This window comes from Amphiura filiformis, chromosome 10 (genome assembly GCF_039555335.1).
Source record: "Amphiura filiformis chromosome 10, Afil_fr2py, whole genome shotgun sequence".
Lineage (NCBI taxonomy): Eukaryota > Metazoa > Echinodermata > Ophiuroidea > Amphilepidida > Amphiuridae > Amphiura > Amphiura filiformis.
Genome location: NC_092637.1, coordinates 41,721,106 through 41,741,129, shown reverse-complemented (window position 1 = coordinate 41,741,129; position 20,024 = coordinate 41,721,106). Strand labels below are relative to the sequence as shown.

At 37.2% G+C, this 20,024-nt stretch overlaps 1 protein-coding gene across 1 annotated transcript in view; it reads left to right on the top strand.

The window, feature by feature from the left end:
- Positions 1 to 18,954, top strand: part of LOC140162879 (huntingtin-like) — a 116,672-nt gene extending 97,718 nt beyond the window's left edge. Inside the window, 8 exon segments of the mRNA XM_072186183.1 lie at positions 1,616 to 1,803; positions 3,622 to 3,739; positions 10,731 to 10,876; positions 12,335 to 12,520; positions 13,554 to 13,716; positions 13,961 to 14,121; positions 15,077 to 15,167; positions 16,908 to 18,954. Coding sequence (XP_072042284.1) covers positions 1,616 to 1,803; positions 3,622 to 3,739; positions 10,731 to 10,876; positions 12,335 to 12,520; positions 13,554 to 13,716; positions 13,961 to 14,121; positions 15,077 to 15,167; positions 16,908 to 17,012 — 1,158 coding nt within the window. The 3' untranslated portion in view covers positions 17,013 to 18,954.
- The last annotated feature ends 1,070 nt before the right edge of the window (positions 18,955 to 20,024 follow it).

The following is a 20,024-nucleotide window of genomic DNA, read 5'->3' as shown; positions in this document are numbered from 1 at the left end:
AAATGAAAAATATAATTCAGTTCATAAAATGCAGACAGTGTTTCTAATTAGCATATTTATTCTTAGTGTATTAACTCAGTGATCCCAGTTGTCCCTCAACCAATTACAACAATTCGGCGCGGTATTTGAATCTTGTTCTGTGCATGCTTTTGGCCTGGCCCAATTCCAAGAAAATACAAATTGTATGCCCTATGAATGTTCTGATGTTATTGGTGAGGAGTGTAATTCACAATACACTCCAGACACATAGTAACTTGCCCTATCATTTGTTATAATGCACCAACTGAAATTATTGATTGGCTCCAAACAAAGGATTTGAACCGGTGTCCTTCACCGAAATCATGGCACAGTGCAGTCCATTCAATCAAATATTGTCATCAACCTATTTGATCGTAGTGTATTTGTAATGCGTGTGGGACCTAGATTGCAAACATGCTTTTGTTGAATGCATTTGAGTAGACCGCCATTGTTGTGAATTAGTAAAAGGATCAAAGAAAAAAGGGTGGCATCACTGATCAATATGCACTATTACAATGTTCAAACACCCCTTACTGTAAATAGATTATCCCATCAAAAGTTTCAAGTCATTAGGAATATTCGGCTGGACCCAGATATCTTGCTGTAAATCGGTCAAAATTGAATAAAAGTAGACAAGGAAGAATATTTTTTCATCTCTTTACTAATAATTTCTGTTAGGTCTGACCGTGTTTAGCAACTTTTCTTTCATGACTTTTTGCCAAAGTAAAAACTTTAAGAAATATATCCTAAAAACCGGGTGTCTAAGTTATTTGGACAGACAATAGTTTATTTGAAGTGCCAACTGGAACATTGTAGTGATCATGAAATGCCAACATGTCAAGGGAGGACTCTGCGATGTAGCGCGCGTGCATAGCGGGTAAGGTACAGTGGTGCTTTATTGGGGTTCCAGGGGCAGCGCCCCCCCTCAAGCTCCTGGATTTTAAGGTTTTTAAAGCCCAAATTGGATATTTTTCACCCCCTTTTTGTTCAAGATTTAAGTGAAAAAAATATTAAAATTACTGTGCGCCACTTCGACTTACTCCAAGCGCCACAAGTGGTGCGCACGCCGCCAGTTGAGAAGGCCTGGGTTAGTATCTGTCAATGAAGTGACCAGATCACCAGGTTGTCATTATAGCTAGAGGCAGTATATGACACATATGGGTCAATGAGTTACATAAAAATGACTTTGTGTGGTATTTAGTTCCCAGGAAGTGAGTTTTCCCTAAGGCAATTTATGGTTAAATGTTGATCCCACGCCATAAGAGTTAGTACCATCAATTTGGTTGAAAAAGGAGATGAGACATGAACAATTCTGTTCAGACAGTGAAACCATAAAAATTAGTGTCAAAAAACAGAGGCAAGACAGAAAAAACATTGTTTGTACATTGAAGTGGGAGGCAAGGTGGTGGTGGTGGGGGGGGGGAGGATGTTAGTTGGAGGCTGATGTTGTAATATCTAATAAGCATGGAATATATTTTATCTTACAATTCACAATGGCTTCCTTTGGCCTGGTTCTGTCCCATTGTGTCAGATTTTTTAAATAATGAAGCAATAAAAAAATCCATCTTACTCAGTTTTCAAACTTTTTTCCCCTCAGGATCGAGATGTATCTGAGAAGATTTCCAAACTGTTAGAAGTGACACTACGCAGTACCCACCTACCATCCAAGATTGGTGCCCTGTATGGGTCATTGTATCTATTAGAATCAGATGCTATAGAGGATATTGATTTCATTATACCGGTTGTGTCGGAGTACATCATGAAGAATCTGAAACCAGTCTCACAGTAAGTGTCCTTTTGTGTGTACAAGTTCAGATTCTAGAGATAATGGGCTGTTCCAGTTGAAATCTAGACACCCTCTATGGAAGACATGACCTGAATCTCTCACATAGGGGGTGTAGATTTCAAATGAAGTCACCCATACAAGTAACCCCATTTGAAATTCACACTCCCTGTGTGGGAGGTTAAGGTCATGTCCTCCACAGGGAATGCATGGATTTCAACCATAGCCCAATCTGTATCTCACCCTAAAAGGAACCTAATAAGAAATTTATCATACTCCAGTGCAAAGTTATGTATTGATATAGAATATAGTTGGGCACAGCGCAGCACTAATGCTAGTTGCGTAATTGGCGCACACTTATAAGACTTAAAGCGATCGTCAGACGACGGTGGACTACATTATTCAATGTGGCAACAGCCAAAAGCGTAAACAAAACAGACAATATGACGGCAACACTGCCTGCACGATGGACACAATTATTTTTTCCCGGAGCCAAGATCCGTTTTTAGCTCTAAAAAAATGCACAAAATATATTTCCCAGTGCAATATATACATTTTCACATGAAAATAAATAATTTTAAATTCAAAGAAAAAAGAAGAAGAAAAATTTTTAATCATCGCCGGGGATGGGAATCGATCTCGGGACCCTCTGCGTGGGAGGCGAGATCCGTAACCACTACACCACGTAAACTCATTGATACACGCAGGGGAAATTTTCAGTATATATCGTAACATATCGTGCGTTATTCATACAAAAAAATGAAAAAAACCAATACTTACAATGAGGTTCACTGGCAAACCTCAACGGATTTAGACTGATAAAATAGTGCTTAATAACATACGTACAGTTTTGGAATAATTTGAGACATTTTTGTGTTTACGTGTAAAACCAATGACGACGTCAAAATTGAGCCAATCTTGGCCGGCCCCCCCTGGCGATCGTAAGTTGGGACTATATTGATGTGTGCTGTAAAAAACAAATAATTTTTGCCTAAAATTTCAACAACAAAAATCCTGGCCAATACCTTGTGTGAAAAAACAAACTTGAGCGGCCAAAAAACTTCCCGCAACCTCAACTTAAGGGAAGGGGTATGAACGTTTGGACAGTATTTATTGTGGGACATTAGAGCACGTCAGACATATCGAATTGCATTCTTCTGATATCAAATAATTTAGATTTTTTGAAATTCGCAATGTAGTGGCATTTTATGGCAAATCATTAAAAATTGATATTTTGATATTTAACAGTACTCAAGTAAACTTTATAAATCTGATGATTTCTACCTAAAGTGTATGTAGGTGGGATGAAAACCGACGATCAATTGAAAATTTTGACCTTTCAGTATTGAAGATGTGGATTTTTTTTTCCCAAAACACCAAAAAATTAGGTCTTTTGGGAAAAAAAAATCCATATCTTCAATACGAAAGGTCAAAATTTTCAATTGATCATCGGCTTTTCCTCCCAGCTACATACAGTTTAAGACTATATCATTAAATTTACAAAATTGACTTCGAGGACTGTTATATCTCCAAAATTTGAAAAATATCAACTTTTAATAATTTGTCATAAAATTTGTATTATATCGTGAATTTCATAAAATGAAAATTATTTGATATCAGAAAGACATTCTTCATATTCAGAATGCAATTCGATAGGTCTGATGTGCTCTCATGTCCCACAAAAAATGCTGTCGAAACGCTCCAAACGCTTATTCCAGTTCCCTTAATGTCCCCCCGAAGTCAAATAGTGCATCCTCATTGCATACTCATCAAGGGGGCTAAAATATTTGATTTGATAACATATTTGTTGTCATTTTCAGTTGTAGCAGTACAGTAAGTCAGCGCCATACTCTCATCATGGTGGCCACTGCATTCTATATCATTGAATACTTCACAGAGGACATCAAAGCCACAGAATTCACCAAAGTGACTTTGCAGGTGAGTGTACTATCAGAGTTTTAACATGTCGACTCATTTCATGGTCGAGTCAACTCATTTATAAATAGCAATTTCTTGAGTTGATTCAGAAGTCATGAGTCGCTGTATAATTTAAATGGGGAAAATGGAAAAATCTGAGTCAAGTCATTTCAAATTTGTACCCTTTTTTGAGGGTACTTAAGGTGGTACTACACCCCTTGATAAATTTGTGACTATTTTTGCACTTTTCTCAAAAAATAATAACACACTGGTAAAAAAAAGAATCCAGTTACTTTACTGGAATTTCAGCGACTCAAGGTAAGCGGTACGTTATTTATGATAAGAAAAAGAGGTTATTAAAATCTATTGCCAACTGTGTTCTGTGTGGATCAGAAGTCCTTAACTTGAATCTTTATTTAGACAATAATAACTGCGTGCTATCTGTTTATAGGTTATTGTGTGAAATGGAGGGTTTGTTTTGGGCGAGATATTTTTCCGAGGGCGTCAGCCCCGAGGAAAAATATTGAGGCCCAAAACAAACCCCTCGACGATTTCACACAATAACCTATAAACAGATAGCACAAAGTTATTATTGTCATTCATTACCGTATTTGTAAGAAAAAAAGTCAAATATTACGATTTATGCGATATAAAATAAATAAAAAAGTTAAACATCACTCCTTTGTATTTAAATCACCCCTTACAAAATGGATCAGCCTTTGGGAATTTCCCTTGAATTGTAATGTCATCAGCTCAACAACAACCTTTGACCAATTAGAACACGGGATTTGACGATGTGTTGCAAAAGCTGGTTAAAATTTGCATAATTATTCATGATTTGAAATTCATGTTCAGGGGCCAATTTAACTGGTTGGCGGGAATCACTGGATCGCATGTCGTTGACCGAAGTTTGTGCTTGGGGTTTGTGTAAAAATTGAGCTGATGTAACCATTTTTCACTCTTCTTTGTAATCATGCTAATGGAATATCAATGGAATATCATTATAAGAATTACTGACCATGCTGAGAGACTCTGGGATGGATATATACAAGTGTCTGATCACTATTTTGTGGAGAAAAATACGAAGTTTTAATATTCTGCACACGTGCATGGAATACAGTATTTACATGCTAAGGTCAACACACAGGAAATTATGATTACTTGGAATGTAAACATACTTTGCAATGTCGATGTTTGAGTTCTAATGTTTCTAACCTCGGATTATTACTGCAAGTAAACATGTGCACATAACTTGAGATGGCCAGTGGAATATTCAATTAATTGATATCTTCACGGTAAGTACATGTATATCATCAACATGATCAATGCGAAGTTTCTATGTATTTTCATCATTCACATCATGAAGCTGCAAAAGGTAAGTCATGTAAAGTTCAAGCTTCAAGTTCAACTTGACTGTATGAGTGTATGTCACTGCCACTGACCATGACAAAAGATCTCGATGATATCTCCAATCAATCATGCTCCTCAATATTCCATGTAACATTTTCAATTTGATATTATACAGTTCAAATATAAATAACTTCACATTTAACCAGGCATGTAGGCTAGGACTAAAACAAAGTCATTGTGGAAAATATAAAGGTAACCAAGCAAATTACTTTTAAAATTAACTCACGTCATGCTAAATTGTTCAGGCTTATTTCTGCCAATACAAAATTGATTGATATTTGACTGACGTTTTAACTATACATACACTGCAGAGTACCATGTTTCATTAAAATGCAAATTACAATTTAAATTGTTTACAACTATTAAATCTGAAATAATTGTCATCCTTTTCAGCACACAATTTTCCAGTGCAAAATTATGCAAGTTTAAGTTTACATCTCTAACACAATTTACAATATGTGATTTTAATTAATTTTTGTTATTGTCAATTATAGATGTGTACATCACAAATTTATATTATTTACAACTGATTTGAAATCCTTTTCAAGACCACATACATGTGCAAAATCATATACATCACAATTTATTGTGTACAATCGATTGTCATTTTCCAAATTTCTCAAAGTGGTCGTGAGTTGTCTTATCAGGATTTATACATTTTTTATTACAATTAAAATTTTTATTTACAACTGATATCATAGATAATTGTCATCATATTCACAAATTCTTACAAATTGTTGTCTTCAGTTGTCTCGTTAACATTAAATTTAAAACTTGCAATTGCAGATTTATCTATTTGCAAGTGATTTGCTATTTAGCTAACCTTTAAAATCAGAATTAATTTTTGTTATTGTCAAGTTAGATGTGTACATCACAAATTTATATTATTTACAACTGATTTGAAATCCTTTTCAAGACCACTACATGTGCAAAATCATATACATCACAATTTATCGTGTACAATCGATTGTCATTTTCCAAATTTCTCAAAGTGGTCTTGAGTTGTCTTTATCAGGATTTATACATTTTTTATTACAATTAAAAATTTTATTTACAACTGATATCATAGATAATTGTCATCATATTCACAAATTCTTACAAATTGTTGTCTTCAGTTGTCTCGTTAACATTAAAACTTAAAATTGCAGATTTATCTATTTACAAGTGATTTGCTGTTTAGCTAACCTTTAAAATCAGATTATGTTGTCAGATTTTTGTCTCGGAATCGGTACCGATAGTTGTAATTACTCTAATTTTAACAAGATAGTGTTTTATTTGGTTCTTAAATTCATTAAATACCGTACTTCAAGCTCTTTAATACTGGTCTCCATTAATTATTGAAATAAAAGTTCATAGTTGCACCCTCAAAACTGCATCCTGTAAATAAGGTTGGGAAACCCTGCTGTTGAGGAGCCACCATATTCAGGACATTTGCAGATGCTGTAGCCGTAGCTGTGCCTGTAGTTTGAGCGGTTGTCAAGGTTGTAGGACTCTGTCTTTGAACAATCTGGCCTGCAATTGGTGGTTGATATACTGGCATTCTGCTGCTGTTAGATGGTACTTGTTGCGCATCCTGTATGGCACTTGTTGCGGCATCCTGTATGGCACTGGTCGCGCATCCTGTTTGGCACTGGTTGCGGCATCCTGTTTGGCATTGGTTGTGGCATCCTAACAGATGGTGCTATATTGGGTTGTTGATTTGAAGGTGTGTCTGGAGGTGCTGATATGGTGTGAGGTGCCTGCTTTCTACTGAATTTAGATACATGTAAGGCCTCTGACATCTCCCGTTTCTGGGAATCAGGCGCATCACTGCAGTAAGATCTTAAGCTGTTGATGTTCCGATGACCTGAAAGACTGCAGATGATACGGTCTGACACACCAGCAGCATTCAGGACCCTGATGGCGGTAGCTCTTATTGAGTGGGTGGTATATATCTGGGACAACTTGGCATCCAGTGAGATTTCTTTCATGGTATTGCCTATTGTATTATGCCCCAGAGGGCAATTGTTGTACCAAATTGGGTCATGAGAGTTAGCATTCTTCTTGGGTTGCTGATAGAGAGCATGACATTTGGGATGGAGTTTAGAGAGGTACAGTTTGTATGCCTGTACTGGACATTGTCGTCATTTGTCGCATACAGTTTCTTCTTGCGATTGTATTGCTCATTTACTGTGGCTGGATGATTCTTCTCATGTTCATTACACGTTGGAGTTAGATACTCAATTCCCGACCCGTCTACTTCACACTTGAAGGAATCTTTATTTAAATCCTCAGGCCCTCCCTGCCCGCCTGCAAAACATGAATTGCAGGCTAAAGAACACCAGACGTTGTAGTGAAACTGGGTTCTTGGTTGAGAGTGTGTCGCCAGCGAACAGCTTGTCTAGATCTTCTTCGGAGATTGCTGCATGTGACTTGGTTATATCATGCCCCTCTCTTTTCATTTTCTTGAGAGAGCCATCAAATACATTGTTGGCATTGCTAAACTCCTCATTGTGCATAATGTTGATCGTTCTTTGAAATGGTGGCGATGAGATGTGCCTCTGGATGCCCGATCTGATATTGCATAAACTTGATTTAGAGTAGGAATCTCCATTTTTCTTGCGCACTTCTCCATAAAATTTCCGCAATAATGTTGCCAATTCTGCTACTGGCAGCTTTTCAAAATCGTGCGGCAGGTTGCTTTCCTTACACCAATCTGTACAACAATAAATAAGAAACAAAAGAAAACTTACCAAATAGGTGTATTATGACCACTATTAAGTCCAATTACTATTATTTGGGGTTCATTCATATATTTTCATGACTAAACAGCATTTTTGTTGCATTTTGATGATGCTGTTCTAGAAAAAAGGGGTCATTGGGTAGCCGCAACCAAAAAAGGGGGTCATTGGGTAGCATGCAACTAAAAAAGAGGGGTCATCGGGTATGACAAATTAATTGTAATTTTATTGATTGATTGTTGTTGTTGTTGTTGTTGTTGTTGTTGTTGTTGTTGTTGTTGTTGTTATTCTGTTCTTGTTCTGTTCTAGTTCTGGTGGTGGTGGTGGTGGTTGTTGTTGTTGTTGTTGTTGTTGTTGTTGTTGTTGTTGTTGTTGTTGTTGCTGTTGCTGTTGCTCACTTTTTCTTTAGAAGGTCGTGAATATCGATGTCAATTATTTTAATCCCCCTATTGTGGACTGAAATTATTGTACCCTCTCACTCTGTTGTGTGGAAAAATTTTACGACCCCTCTTTCTGTGTATAAAGTGATGATGCATTATTTTGATTTAAATCAATTAAAAAAATACGATCCCATATTTTGGTGTAAAAATTCTATGACCCCCCCCCCCCCCCTATATTAAATCATGACCCTCTTCTGAAGATAATATTAATTTACATGTGTTTTTTATGATGGTTGCTGGTATTATTGTTTATAATGCACGAACATGAAATACGAAGTAATGTGTTCTGGTGTTTTGGCCACAATATCAGTATATAAAAAAAAAAGATCAGCGTGATCACTGATACCATTTTAGCTGATCTATGCTGATACTGATTGAGGAAATTCCTTTGAAAGTGAACCCCTCCCGAAGTATGATGTAAAGATACATTTGTACAATAACAAATGGTTGTGTATCAGATGTGAGATATTGTACCAGGTCATGCATGTGTATATATGCAGCGGCGTGTCAGCGTCACGTGCTGCTCAGCGCCAGACTACATTGTACATGTAAACAAAATACTGACTATGACTCGATCGAGAGGGAACAACATGTGGAATATTTCTGGGAATGGCATGCATAATTTGTAAGGTAAATAAATTATATGAAACTTAAAAACCTTGTGTCATTGATCTGTTGTTTACCTTTGAATAGGCGGACTGCCCAAGCAGTGCTATCAACTGTCTTTTTCTCATGTCTTGCTTGCTCAAGACGTTGTAGCTCTGCCTCCGTTGTTGAGGCGAAGCGCTTCGGTCTCACGGGGCTAGGCCGGCTATCCGTGGGGAGTTTTGCCGGCGTTTCTGCTGCTGGTGCTGCAGGTACTCGCGCTTGTTCTGTATATATTGTATATTTTATTATAAATCACATAGCAGCCAACGGCTGAATTGCATGACATTTACATTAAAAATAGCATTATGAAAAATACATACATTTATATTTAAAACACTCAAACATTAAAAAACGTACAAATAAATAAGAACACATTATAATTGCACTTGACTGGATTTGGAACAATATCAAAAAAATGACTGGCAATAAAAGCAAATTACATTGCTTTTAGGATGTTGGTGAGAAATGGTAGGGGACTATTTTGAAATCTGTTGGTCCTACATCTAAAAGAGTCAAATTTTGGTTGTCTTCTAAGAGTCATGTGGGAGTGATACTTACTAGGTGGAAACCAGTGTGAGAACCTCACAGGCGTGCTTGCTTTCAGGGCAAATTCCTTGCAGATGTTTTGTCTCCTCTCAGACAACGAATGAAGTTCAAGGGTAGCTAAGGAATCTGCATAGGTAGTATACTTTCTACCAAGGATGTATTTGCAAACACGTCTCTGAATTTTCTCAAGCTGGGCCACCTGATTATGAGTAAGACCAGAATGCCAAAGTGGGGCGGCATACTCTAAAACAGGGCGGATGTACCCTTGTACACCAATAACAACTCCTCGGGTGAGAGAGATGCTTCCTTCAGTTTACGGAGCATGAAGAGTTTACGAGTGGCCTTCCGATACATTGAATCAACTTGTTCATCCCAACATAAATTGTTTTGGATCATAACACCCAGGAGTTTAACCTTCTCAACAACAGCTAATTTATGATCATCAATGGACAGATCAACATGTGGGGTAGCCTTCTTACCAAAATAAACTTGCATGGCCTGACATTTTGAAGGGTTCAACTTCAATTTATTGCTCTTAGACCACTCATTCAGGGCATCAAGATTCTCTTGGATTGCACTATCATCTTCGGCCTCTATAGTATCCAGCTGAAATATGAGGTCATCTGTGATGTCATCTGGTACTGTATCCCATAAGGAATTAGAAGTGAGGTTGAAACCTGGCAGCACATCCACAGATTCCGCTGTAATATCGTCATCCATGATGAAGAAAATTTCAAAACGCCTTCGTTCTTGGAATTTCGTTTTGGCGCCGATTAATTTTAATCAAAATTACGAAGAAATCAATCATTTAAGAAAAATATTAATCTGAGTAATCGTAATGATCATTCAAAGAATATCTGTTTCAAATGGGAGACATGGCTAATGATATTTTTGTGAAAGGACCCTTATTTGAGTACATTTTGTGTGTATTTGTGTTTCGCTATCGTTTGTTTTTGTTTTCTGAAGGCGATCGCCATTTTGTATTTACCGCTGTCAAGATTCGCCAAATATTATCCATGTTCGGGGCCCCGATTAACTGAGCAAATGCATGTAGCAATGTGCTGTCAACAAATCGTCACACGCGGAGGTCTTTTATAAGCGTGTGATCGCACTTTGAGGTCAATTGTGAGATATTAATGACTCCAAACTGCGTTCGCGTTCAGTGCAAATAATCTGTTTTAATTGGATCACACATAATACATATATTCATGAGGTTATGAATTTCTGATAATATTTTTCATTTGACAGAATTGTCTCATCATGTGCACTGTGAGTGATGAAGCTACTAACATGATGGTATACCACGCTATCATGAGAGGTTTAGAGAGATTACTCATAGCAAAGGTACTCAATGCAGCAGACACAGAGGTGCTCACTAAACTCGGTGTTGATAGGTGAGTAAATAATGAGTCATCACCAGGAACTGTTCAGAAGAGGCAAAAGTCAGGTCCTTGAAATTTGTTAAAAAGTTTACATCAACTTTAATTTTTTGTTTTCCTGATATTATTATTTATACAATGTATGCAAAATGAACACAACCAAATATTCAATGAAGCCATAAATGTAAGTAGTTCTGATAAAAAGCTCATCCCTCACTCACTACTTCCCCACATTCGATCAAAATCACCAGAAGTTGGTCAAAATAATGTTTGTTAAGAGCAAGCGATGAATACTAAAACCATGGCCGCGTACAAGCAGTCAAAGTCTCAGCATCACGATAGTGATGAAATGCAGTGGGCAAAACTGCTTCACACTTACCACATATTTTTACGGTCTATAGCGTAATTGCGAAGGCACGCAATGCTCTTCGCATATACGCGAAGACACGCAAAACTGGCGTGATTGTTAGACATAGCACGTTTAAACAATTGGCCCTCATGAATATGTGAGAATTCACAGCATACAATGCACTGGGACTTTGACTGTTAATACATGGCCTGTAGTAGTCTGGGACTAAAACATAGTAGTTCCTTCATGTTACAAAACAGGTTTCATTCATAGTTCTGATTCAGTCTCCATTTTGCACTTCCCTCTACAAGTTCTAGAAACACTGTCATAAATTTTATTTTCTCAAAAATCCTTTAAAAATGGCAAGGAATTTGTAGTTTTACATCACATTTTTTGTGAGTGGAATTCAAAATATTTATGCATAATAAAATGTTTTTCTGATCGCCTGACCCTTGGTCCCAAGACGCATGTAGCCGGAAACACATTTTTTTTGTCCAGCCTTATCATGAGCATACAGTCCTAACACACCGACATCCTGGCTAATTATTACTTGGTACACCAGAGATACTAAAATCAATACCCGGGATCGATACACATGAATGTGCTATGCACGATTTTCAGACGAAAATCTTTGGATACCGGGGTAGAAAATGATGAATATCTCCCGTAAATGATTTCATCTAAAGAAACCAGATGTGGTTCCTTGCACTTGAATATATGTGTTGAACAGATATGATAGTCGTTAGCTTGCGTCTTGAGAAAGAAGCTTGCATCTTGAACTCAAAAACTGACATAATTCTGATTTTATATGTGCCGAATTATATAGCGCAGTGTATAGGCCAATCGTGGGTAGTCTAAAAGCATATGACCTATGGCGTTCCATGCTCGACTCACACACACCGAGGTCAGTCACCGGGCAATTGTCAGTAGCCTTATTCAGATGTCCTTCGGCCCATTATGCGTCTCAAAACTATTAAACAGGTCGGAACAAAATGGCCATGCGTGGCGGTGGATTCAACCTACCATGGCGATTTCTGCCATGAAGATATCGGGCGATGACACTGTGCCTAACCACTTTACCAGTCATGCTCACATGGGTTTATCATGCCATTCTCAATCTGCAGGTTATGTATGCCATCTCCCGTCCACGCCTTGGCAGCACTTGGTCTCCTTCTCACCAGCATGTATACCGGGGTTCTCAAAACGCACCAACCAACCGATGCTATCGGCCAATCAGAGAGCAATCATGAGTCACATGATCCAGAGAAACTTGTCATGGCAATGGAGAGAGTGTCTATCTTATTTGACAGGTAAGGCCTGGAGGTTGGAAATGCAATGGTGGTATCCATTTTTTGGATTTATTTCTTGTATTTATTTTTCCTGAATGGTCTTTAAATGGAGTGTCTCAACTGTAAATGTAGTTTAAAGGCCGTTTAAAATGGCAGTATTGACTAATTTGAAGCCCCATTCAAAATATGTGTAGCTAATTTCTCTTAAGTAATTACAGATTTTTGTAAAATGTCTTCTATTGTCTTTAATGCACGGCTTTCAGCTTAACCAATAGTAGGTATCTTATCACATCTATGACAGCAACAAAAATGCTAAAACCTGAATTTTGATGATTTTTACGATCCTCTGATGAGCAAACCACTGAATGGGCCTTTCAAGAAGAAAAAAAAATGGGAATTTCTGTACAATTTTATGAACAAGTCGGGCAGGGTTCGTTTTTTGCCGGCAAAAACCTGTTTGCCGGCAAAGTGGCAAAAACCTGGCAAAAACTGTTTTTGCCAGTTTTTAACCGGCAAAAATGGCAAAAACTCATAAATAGTCACTCAAATATTAAAAAGTGACGCAGAAAGCTCATAAACAGTAACACACATCTGTGTTAAAAAAGATTGCAAAATTTATCTTCCAGAAATAGCCCTGGACCCACCCAGGGGCCCTTAAGTGGGCCTGTGGCACCCTGGACCCCCGGCTGTGATCTGCGAGAGCCACACTCGCTACGCTTCGCATTGGTCAACATGTTTCAGTGGGTGTTTTTTTCAAGACCAGTTTGCCTGTATCTGGAAAAAAATCTTGTGGGACCAGAATGAACTAAAAGTACATATAATTTCCCCAAACCATAGGAGTTGGATGGTGAACTCTTGTGAAGACCACAGCAGCACCTATCTACTCTAACAGGGATAGTAAACAGAAAGAAACCTGGAATATTGCCCCTATTTTAAGTGCTGATGATCAACGTATATGTCAGGGAAAATATGTATGGAATCTAAATTATTAAAACGATAGAATTAACAAATTTTTGTTCAATATAATCATTGTTATGTTCATTTTTATTTTCAGGATACGTAAAGGCTATCCATCAGAAGCCAGAGCTGTCGCCCAAATCTTGCCAGCCTTCATCAATGACTTCTTCTCTCCTCAAGACATCATCAATAAAGTGATAGGAGAATTTCTGTCGAATCAACAACCTCATCCGCAACTCATGGCATTGGTGCTATTCAAGGTATGTATCAATTCTCTATTAAGCGATACCATAAATAAAGTGATCTTGGAGAATTTCTTTCATATCAGCAAACTGATGCTATTCTAGGTATGTATCAATGTTAAAATGTTTTCAATCCGGCCTTAAATGGCATGAGATTTCTGCCAAATAAATATTAAAGTGTAATTTCTGAAACAGGTACCTATCATAATTTTGAAGGTGCAGACCTATTAACAGATCCTTGATCTTTTTTTATCCTCCACAGGTATTTGGCAGTTTGCACCATCGTGGCCAGGCATCAGGAGTCAGAGACTGGGTCATGTTATCATTGTCTAATTTTACCCAGCGTACACCTGTTGCTATGGCGATATGGAGTCTGACCTGCTTCTTCATCAGCGCATCAACAAATCAATGGATTAGAGCACTGTATCCTTTATTGACATCAATTCTTTTTTGTTTGTTTGTGTTTGATCATGTTTTTTGATTTCTTAAAATGTGCCAGGGGTGTGGTTTTGAGTGTGCATGTTTGTGAACACCATTAATCAGAGACATACATGTAGACATGAGAAATTGTGGTGTAACTAAGGTCTCACAGGAACCAATATCATTTCATTTGAAATAATCCCAATAAATGAAGCTATGTATTAAATCCTCCAGTTTTCAAATTCAACTGTGTACGCATTCAAACCATATTAATAATAATAATGCATTTATAATGCGCCATCTCTCTAGACAACGTATTCCGAGGCGCAAACATTGAACAATTAAAAATTAACACACATTTATAAAAACAGTCACAAAGAAGTCAATTTTCATAAGCAATCTTAAACAGATGAGTTTTTAAAGTCTTTTTGAAAACATGAAGTGCCAAATGAAGAAAAAGTCCGATGAACTGAAAGAAGACGCTTATCTGATGATCAAAGGTCACTTGATGGAATATATAAATTGATAAGTTCACCGATATAAGAAGGTGCCATATCATGGAGCGCTTTCCAGGTGAGAAGGAGTTTGAAATTAATGCGATACCAAATTGGTAACCAATGCAGACGTTGTAAGACGGATGAAATATGATAAAATTTTCTAGTCCTTGTGAGCATGCGTGCAGCAGCATTTTGAGCCTGTTGAAGTTTATTGGAGCATGTAAGTGGTAATTTTTGTGAGGGTTTTATTTTCGCGATTAGAGCACCAACCGCGAAAATAACACCTCGCGAATATATGCAATAATGTATTACAAGTATAGGGATGGACTGGGCAATCGCAAAAATTAACATTTGCACAAATGTGTCTCTCACTGCAAATTGCGAAAATAACTGTACATGAAAATTACCACTTATACAGTAAGCGATTACTCGTTCACATTCCTTAATTAAAAAACCATCAGCCTTCCCCATGTGATAAGCAGAATGGGAAAACTAGAAACACTAGATAGGAAGTACTTCCTCCTCGTAGCCAGGGATTTCTTCAGAAACCAGGTAGGTTTTTTTAGCTCTCCTTCTTTAGTCCATCAACTCAGGAGAACAAAGTAATTACCGTATTTAGTCAAATAGTCGCCCCCCTCAAATAAACGCCCCCACCACTTTTTTTTTCAACCAAGATGTTTCAAAAATGCCGATATTTCCATGCTATCTTGTGTAGTAAGCTTACCAAGTTGCACACTTGGTTGATAATAGCGTCAATAATTGGCGAAAATCTGGATTGGAAACCCCAAAGTGAACTAGAAGTCAGTGTTTCTAGTTCGTAGTTCGTCATTTTAGCGTGAGTTTTTAGATTACCTAATTATTTTAACAGGAATTATCGTTCTAAAATTAACCTTGAATTAACGGCCCCCCTGGGAAAATGTAACGTCCCCGGGGCGTTTATTTGACGAAATACGGTAGACCTCGGAAACTGGAGGTATGAGAATAATTATTTCAGTACAATTTCGACCCCCGATGCCACAGATTTACTTTGTATTTCTGACTTGACAGAATAAGGTCTCTATATGTCTCCTTCTCAAGAAAAGGAGATGATTGCATAATAAAAAAATGTTCAAACTTGGCAATGTTTGGGAACGGCTCTTGGTCTGTCAAAAAACAAAACATTGATAGGCCCAGGGGCCAATTATTTGAGGTTCCGTATTGTCTGTAATAAATGATCCACCTCTAATAACAGCCCCTTCCAATTTTCTGTGAAAAATTGACAAAAATGCAAACATTTCCATGCTCTATCGTGCGAGTAAGCTTAAGGCCCCTAACAGTCAATTATTGAGTTTCCCGTCACATAATTGCTGAAAACAAGTGAGGTAACTTTTTCATTATTCATTATTCATTATTTTTCTGCCTTTCATTATATGACCAACACGCATGTAAAATTTGTTGTTATTTGCCGCTCACTCACTTGAAGATGGATGTTTAGCCCAAATGAGATTCAAAAGTAAAAAGAGTCTGCAAGGTTGACAGCAAAATGCATGTTTTGATTTTGATTTTTCCACAAAAAATAAAGGGATATTCATATTTTTTTTTGCAAATATAACCAGTTTTTATCGGTATTTGTTGGAAAATCACAATAATGAATTCAAGTGAGGGTCAGAAAATGAAGTGAGGGCGGGTGACGGGAAACTCAAAATCGACTTTCCTTGGCCTAAAACTTGTATCAGTCATGTCAGTGACAATTGCTAAATTGCATGGACAAAAGCTATTATGACTCGAACTTCCATCCATTTCATTGCCTAATTATGGTAGAATTTCACCAGATTCTTGCTTGCTGATAAATTACGGGTGTAATTTTTTTGTACTTACCATGAAAATATCATTTTCCTCTCAATTTTCATGAGCGCCACCATGGTAGTAGTATTAGTATAGTTGTAAATCCTCCTCCTACAGGAGCACCATCGAGAAAAGTTTTTTTCACTGACAATTACGCCTTCAATAAAGGCCCCCCCTTCGAAAAATGCAACACCCCGGCGTTTATTATAGACAATACGGTATATGAATTACAAATCAATAAAATTCAACCCTCACTAACTTATAATTCTCATATTAAACCTTCTTTATAATTGCTATAACCATCAATGTTTGAGGCATATTTTAGGATAAATTATGTGACCATCACAAAATACACTACATTTCGCATTTTGGTTTTCATGCTCCCTACAAACATTTTTTATTTGACCTTATTTGTGCAGGTATGTCAAAAACATGATTGTTCTTTGTTTATTCCAATCCATCTTACAGATTAGCGATGACACCAGCAAGAGGTCTTTCATCTCAACGTTCCAATCAGTTGCTCTAGCTGCTTCAGCGGATCATGTGTATGCCCAACTGCTAAACCATATTTGAAAACTTGTTTGTAGCCTTTAAATCTGTCTGCTGTTGCTCATCATTAATACAAGAGGTATATGAATCAGGATATTTTGTTGGATCAAGGGATTGTATTCTGATGAAGCTTCTCGGGTACATGTCGTGTCTGGGAAATTGAATATAGGAACAGTTGCATGGATCAATGTAATTGGCACCCATCAGCTTTAAGTATCATTGAAATGACTCCCGTCGATCATATATGCAACATTGGATGCACTTGAAAAAGACCATAATTGATATTTTTAGAGTCACTGTAAAAATTCCGTACAGTTAGCAAAAAGTCAGATCATTTGTAATTAATGTAATGTTGTATTTGGGTTGGGATGATCAAACTGATGGCAAAATTGTCACTAAGTGACTGCTGTATTCTACCACCAAACTTAAATGCAATATGGAAAGGATGAATGGAATAGCCTTGTTTTGCTATTGTATGTATCCTACCTAGACAGGTGCCATATTGCAGGTGGATGTGAGTTCATAGGACAATGTTGAAAGGTTAGGTCACTGGGAATTTATAATAGCATTCATGTGTTGTAATACCTATAGGTACAAACATTTAATTTGTTCACACGTTCCCCATTCCCAATAACTAAATACAAACACGGTGTACAATCTATAATAGTGAATCGATCAAACATGATCAAAATATCAATGAAATATGGCCAGAGATTGCCCTGTGGAAGCTATTTGACGAACATGCACACGTAAACATTGGTGCTCAATGGAGGGATTTAATATTAATGGCTGTCGAATGCATTTGTATCCCAACTTGACCAACATTGTCCTATATACTATTCCCCTCCTGAGTCTACTTGCATACAAGAAAGTAAAGAAGTGCTGGTATTTCAACAGATCTTTCCCACAATCCTTTGCAAAGTATGTCTTCAACAATGCGCACATTAAATTGCACATTAATAGTGTGCGCTTAGACGATAACGCCCGCTATTGAAGACATGACACTGAACTTACTGAAGGAGTGTAGATTTCAAATGGAAACACCAATTTAGGTAACCCCATTTGAAATTCACACTCCCTGTGTAGAATATTAAGGTCATGTCTTCTATAAGGGGTGTATGGATTTCAAGTGGAATAGCCAATTCTGTGGTAAATAATTTAAGTTTGCAAAGGCTTTCAGAAGTTGTTGAAATGTAATTGCTCAACTTAATCAGAACAATTTGATTAGTGAGACTATGGTGATAATTGTCTTCTCAGTAGGGTATATATACTCAGTTTGTGTAATTAAGCAATAAAAATGATTCCCCTGCAAGAAATACAGTCATACCACTGATTTGGGGCACTAGCCTGAATGTTGAATTTCTCTTAATTTTAGTATTGGAATATAAATATATTCCGTCGCTTCTGCAAAATTGTGCGCAACACATATTCGACTTATTTTATATATCTACTGTTGCTATTTTTAAGTCTCGTGCAAAAAGTGTACATGTTGAGTTGCTGAGTGCTGGCAGAAGCTCTGAACTTACAATACCTAGTGAGAAGCTATGAAAAGCATTAAGCAGAAATCCCACTTTGTAGCAATACTATTCTATGTGTTTGATTCAGATGTGGGGAATGAGTATGATTGTCATTGTTATGTAAACCTTATTACATGCTACAATTAGTACCCAGAATATATTGAAATTATTCTTATATTTTTCAGTTTTATTATCTCAGAATTATCGTCTTTCTATTATTCTTTCAACCAGTATGTTTTAATGCTAGATATGAACAAAGTGCTTTAGTTACATAGTGTTTGCCTTCCGTAGTAAGAGTTTGGATGCAAAAACTGAAAGTTATGAAAAACTGTTTGTTCTCATGTTGCATTAAGCTGCATTACCTGGGGTCTGTTTCACTAACTTTACAAAGCATTGTAGGTTTCAAAATCAATCCAAACTTAAAGGGCATTTCGTGATCCACAGCCTCATCCCCCACTTTTCTCAAAAAAAGTTGAGATTTTTATATCACTGGAAACCTCTGGCTACATAATGTTTATGTACAAAATATTTCTTGCAGATTAATTCGTTTAGCAAAGATATCAGTGAATTTCGCTCTGGTGCACCAGAACGAAATTACAATGCATTGTCTATGGAGCAGTGTAATACACATAATCATGCATAACTCGCAAACGCAAAATCGGAATCAACTGAAATTTTGGGAATAGGTTTTTTTTCGTGGATATCTAATGAAAGATGACATAAATAGAGGATGCTAGGATCACGAAATACTCCTTTAAGACACATTGTAATATCCATTTCACTATAATAACTTAATTGCGATCGGTACCTATTTAAAAGTACCCGGTAATAGGAATTTACTACAGGTACCCTTCGTAAAGTTACGTCTTGGAAAAGGGTATTCATAACTTATAAATGGTTACTTCAGATATGAAAGGTTATATAGTGAAATGGGGCCCAGATGAATTTGTGCAGAAAAGATAACAAAGGAAAATTTGACTATTCTCGTTGACATCCATACATCCCTATGCATGACATGCCCTTAATCTCACACACATGGGGTGTAGTTTTCAAATGGAGTCACCATCAGGTAACCCCATTTGAAATTCACACCCCCATGTGTGGGAGCTTAAGGTATGTCTTCCATAGAGGGTGTCTGTATGGATTTCAACTGGAATAGCCCGTTTGGAGGGTCAGAAAATTTGAATTCTTGAAAAAAATCAAATTAGATATCTTTATATTAGGCTTTTGCCTGGTTGCAAATGTGCTTTGAGGCAGGGGGCAAGTGTGGGGAGCACTAATTGGGGAGTATTTCACCATACTCCCCCATGCCACACATTGCTGGCAACACCTTGGTCTGGGGCAGACATTTTAAAAATGAATTTAGAAGAGCGGGAAACAACATCACTTGCATTACATTCCAGATGTTAAATCTACATCATATGCAAAATTTGAGGAAATTCGCACGAGTCCATTTTATTTTAGGGCCATTTGTCTATAACTGGTCTTTACATGTAGCCCTATGGAGAGAGTGCCTGTT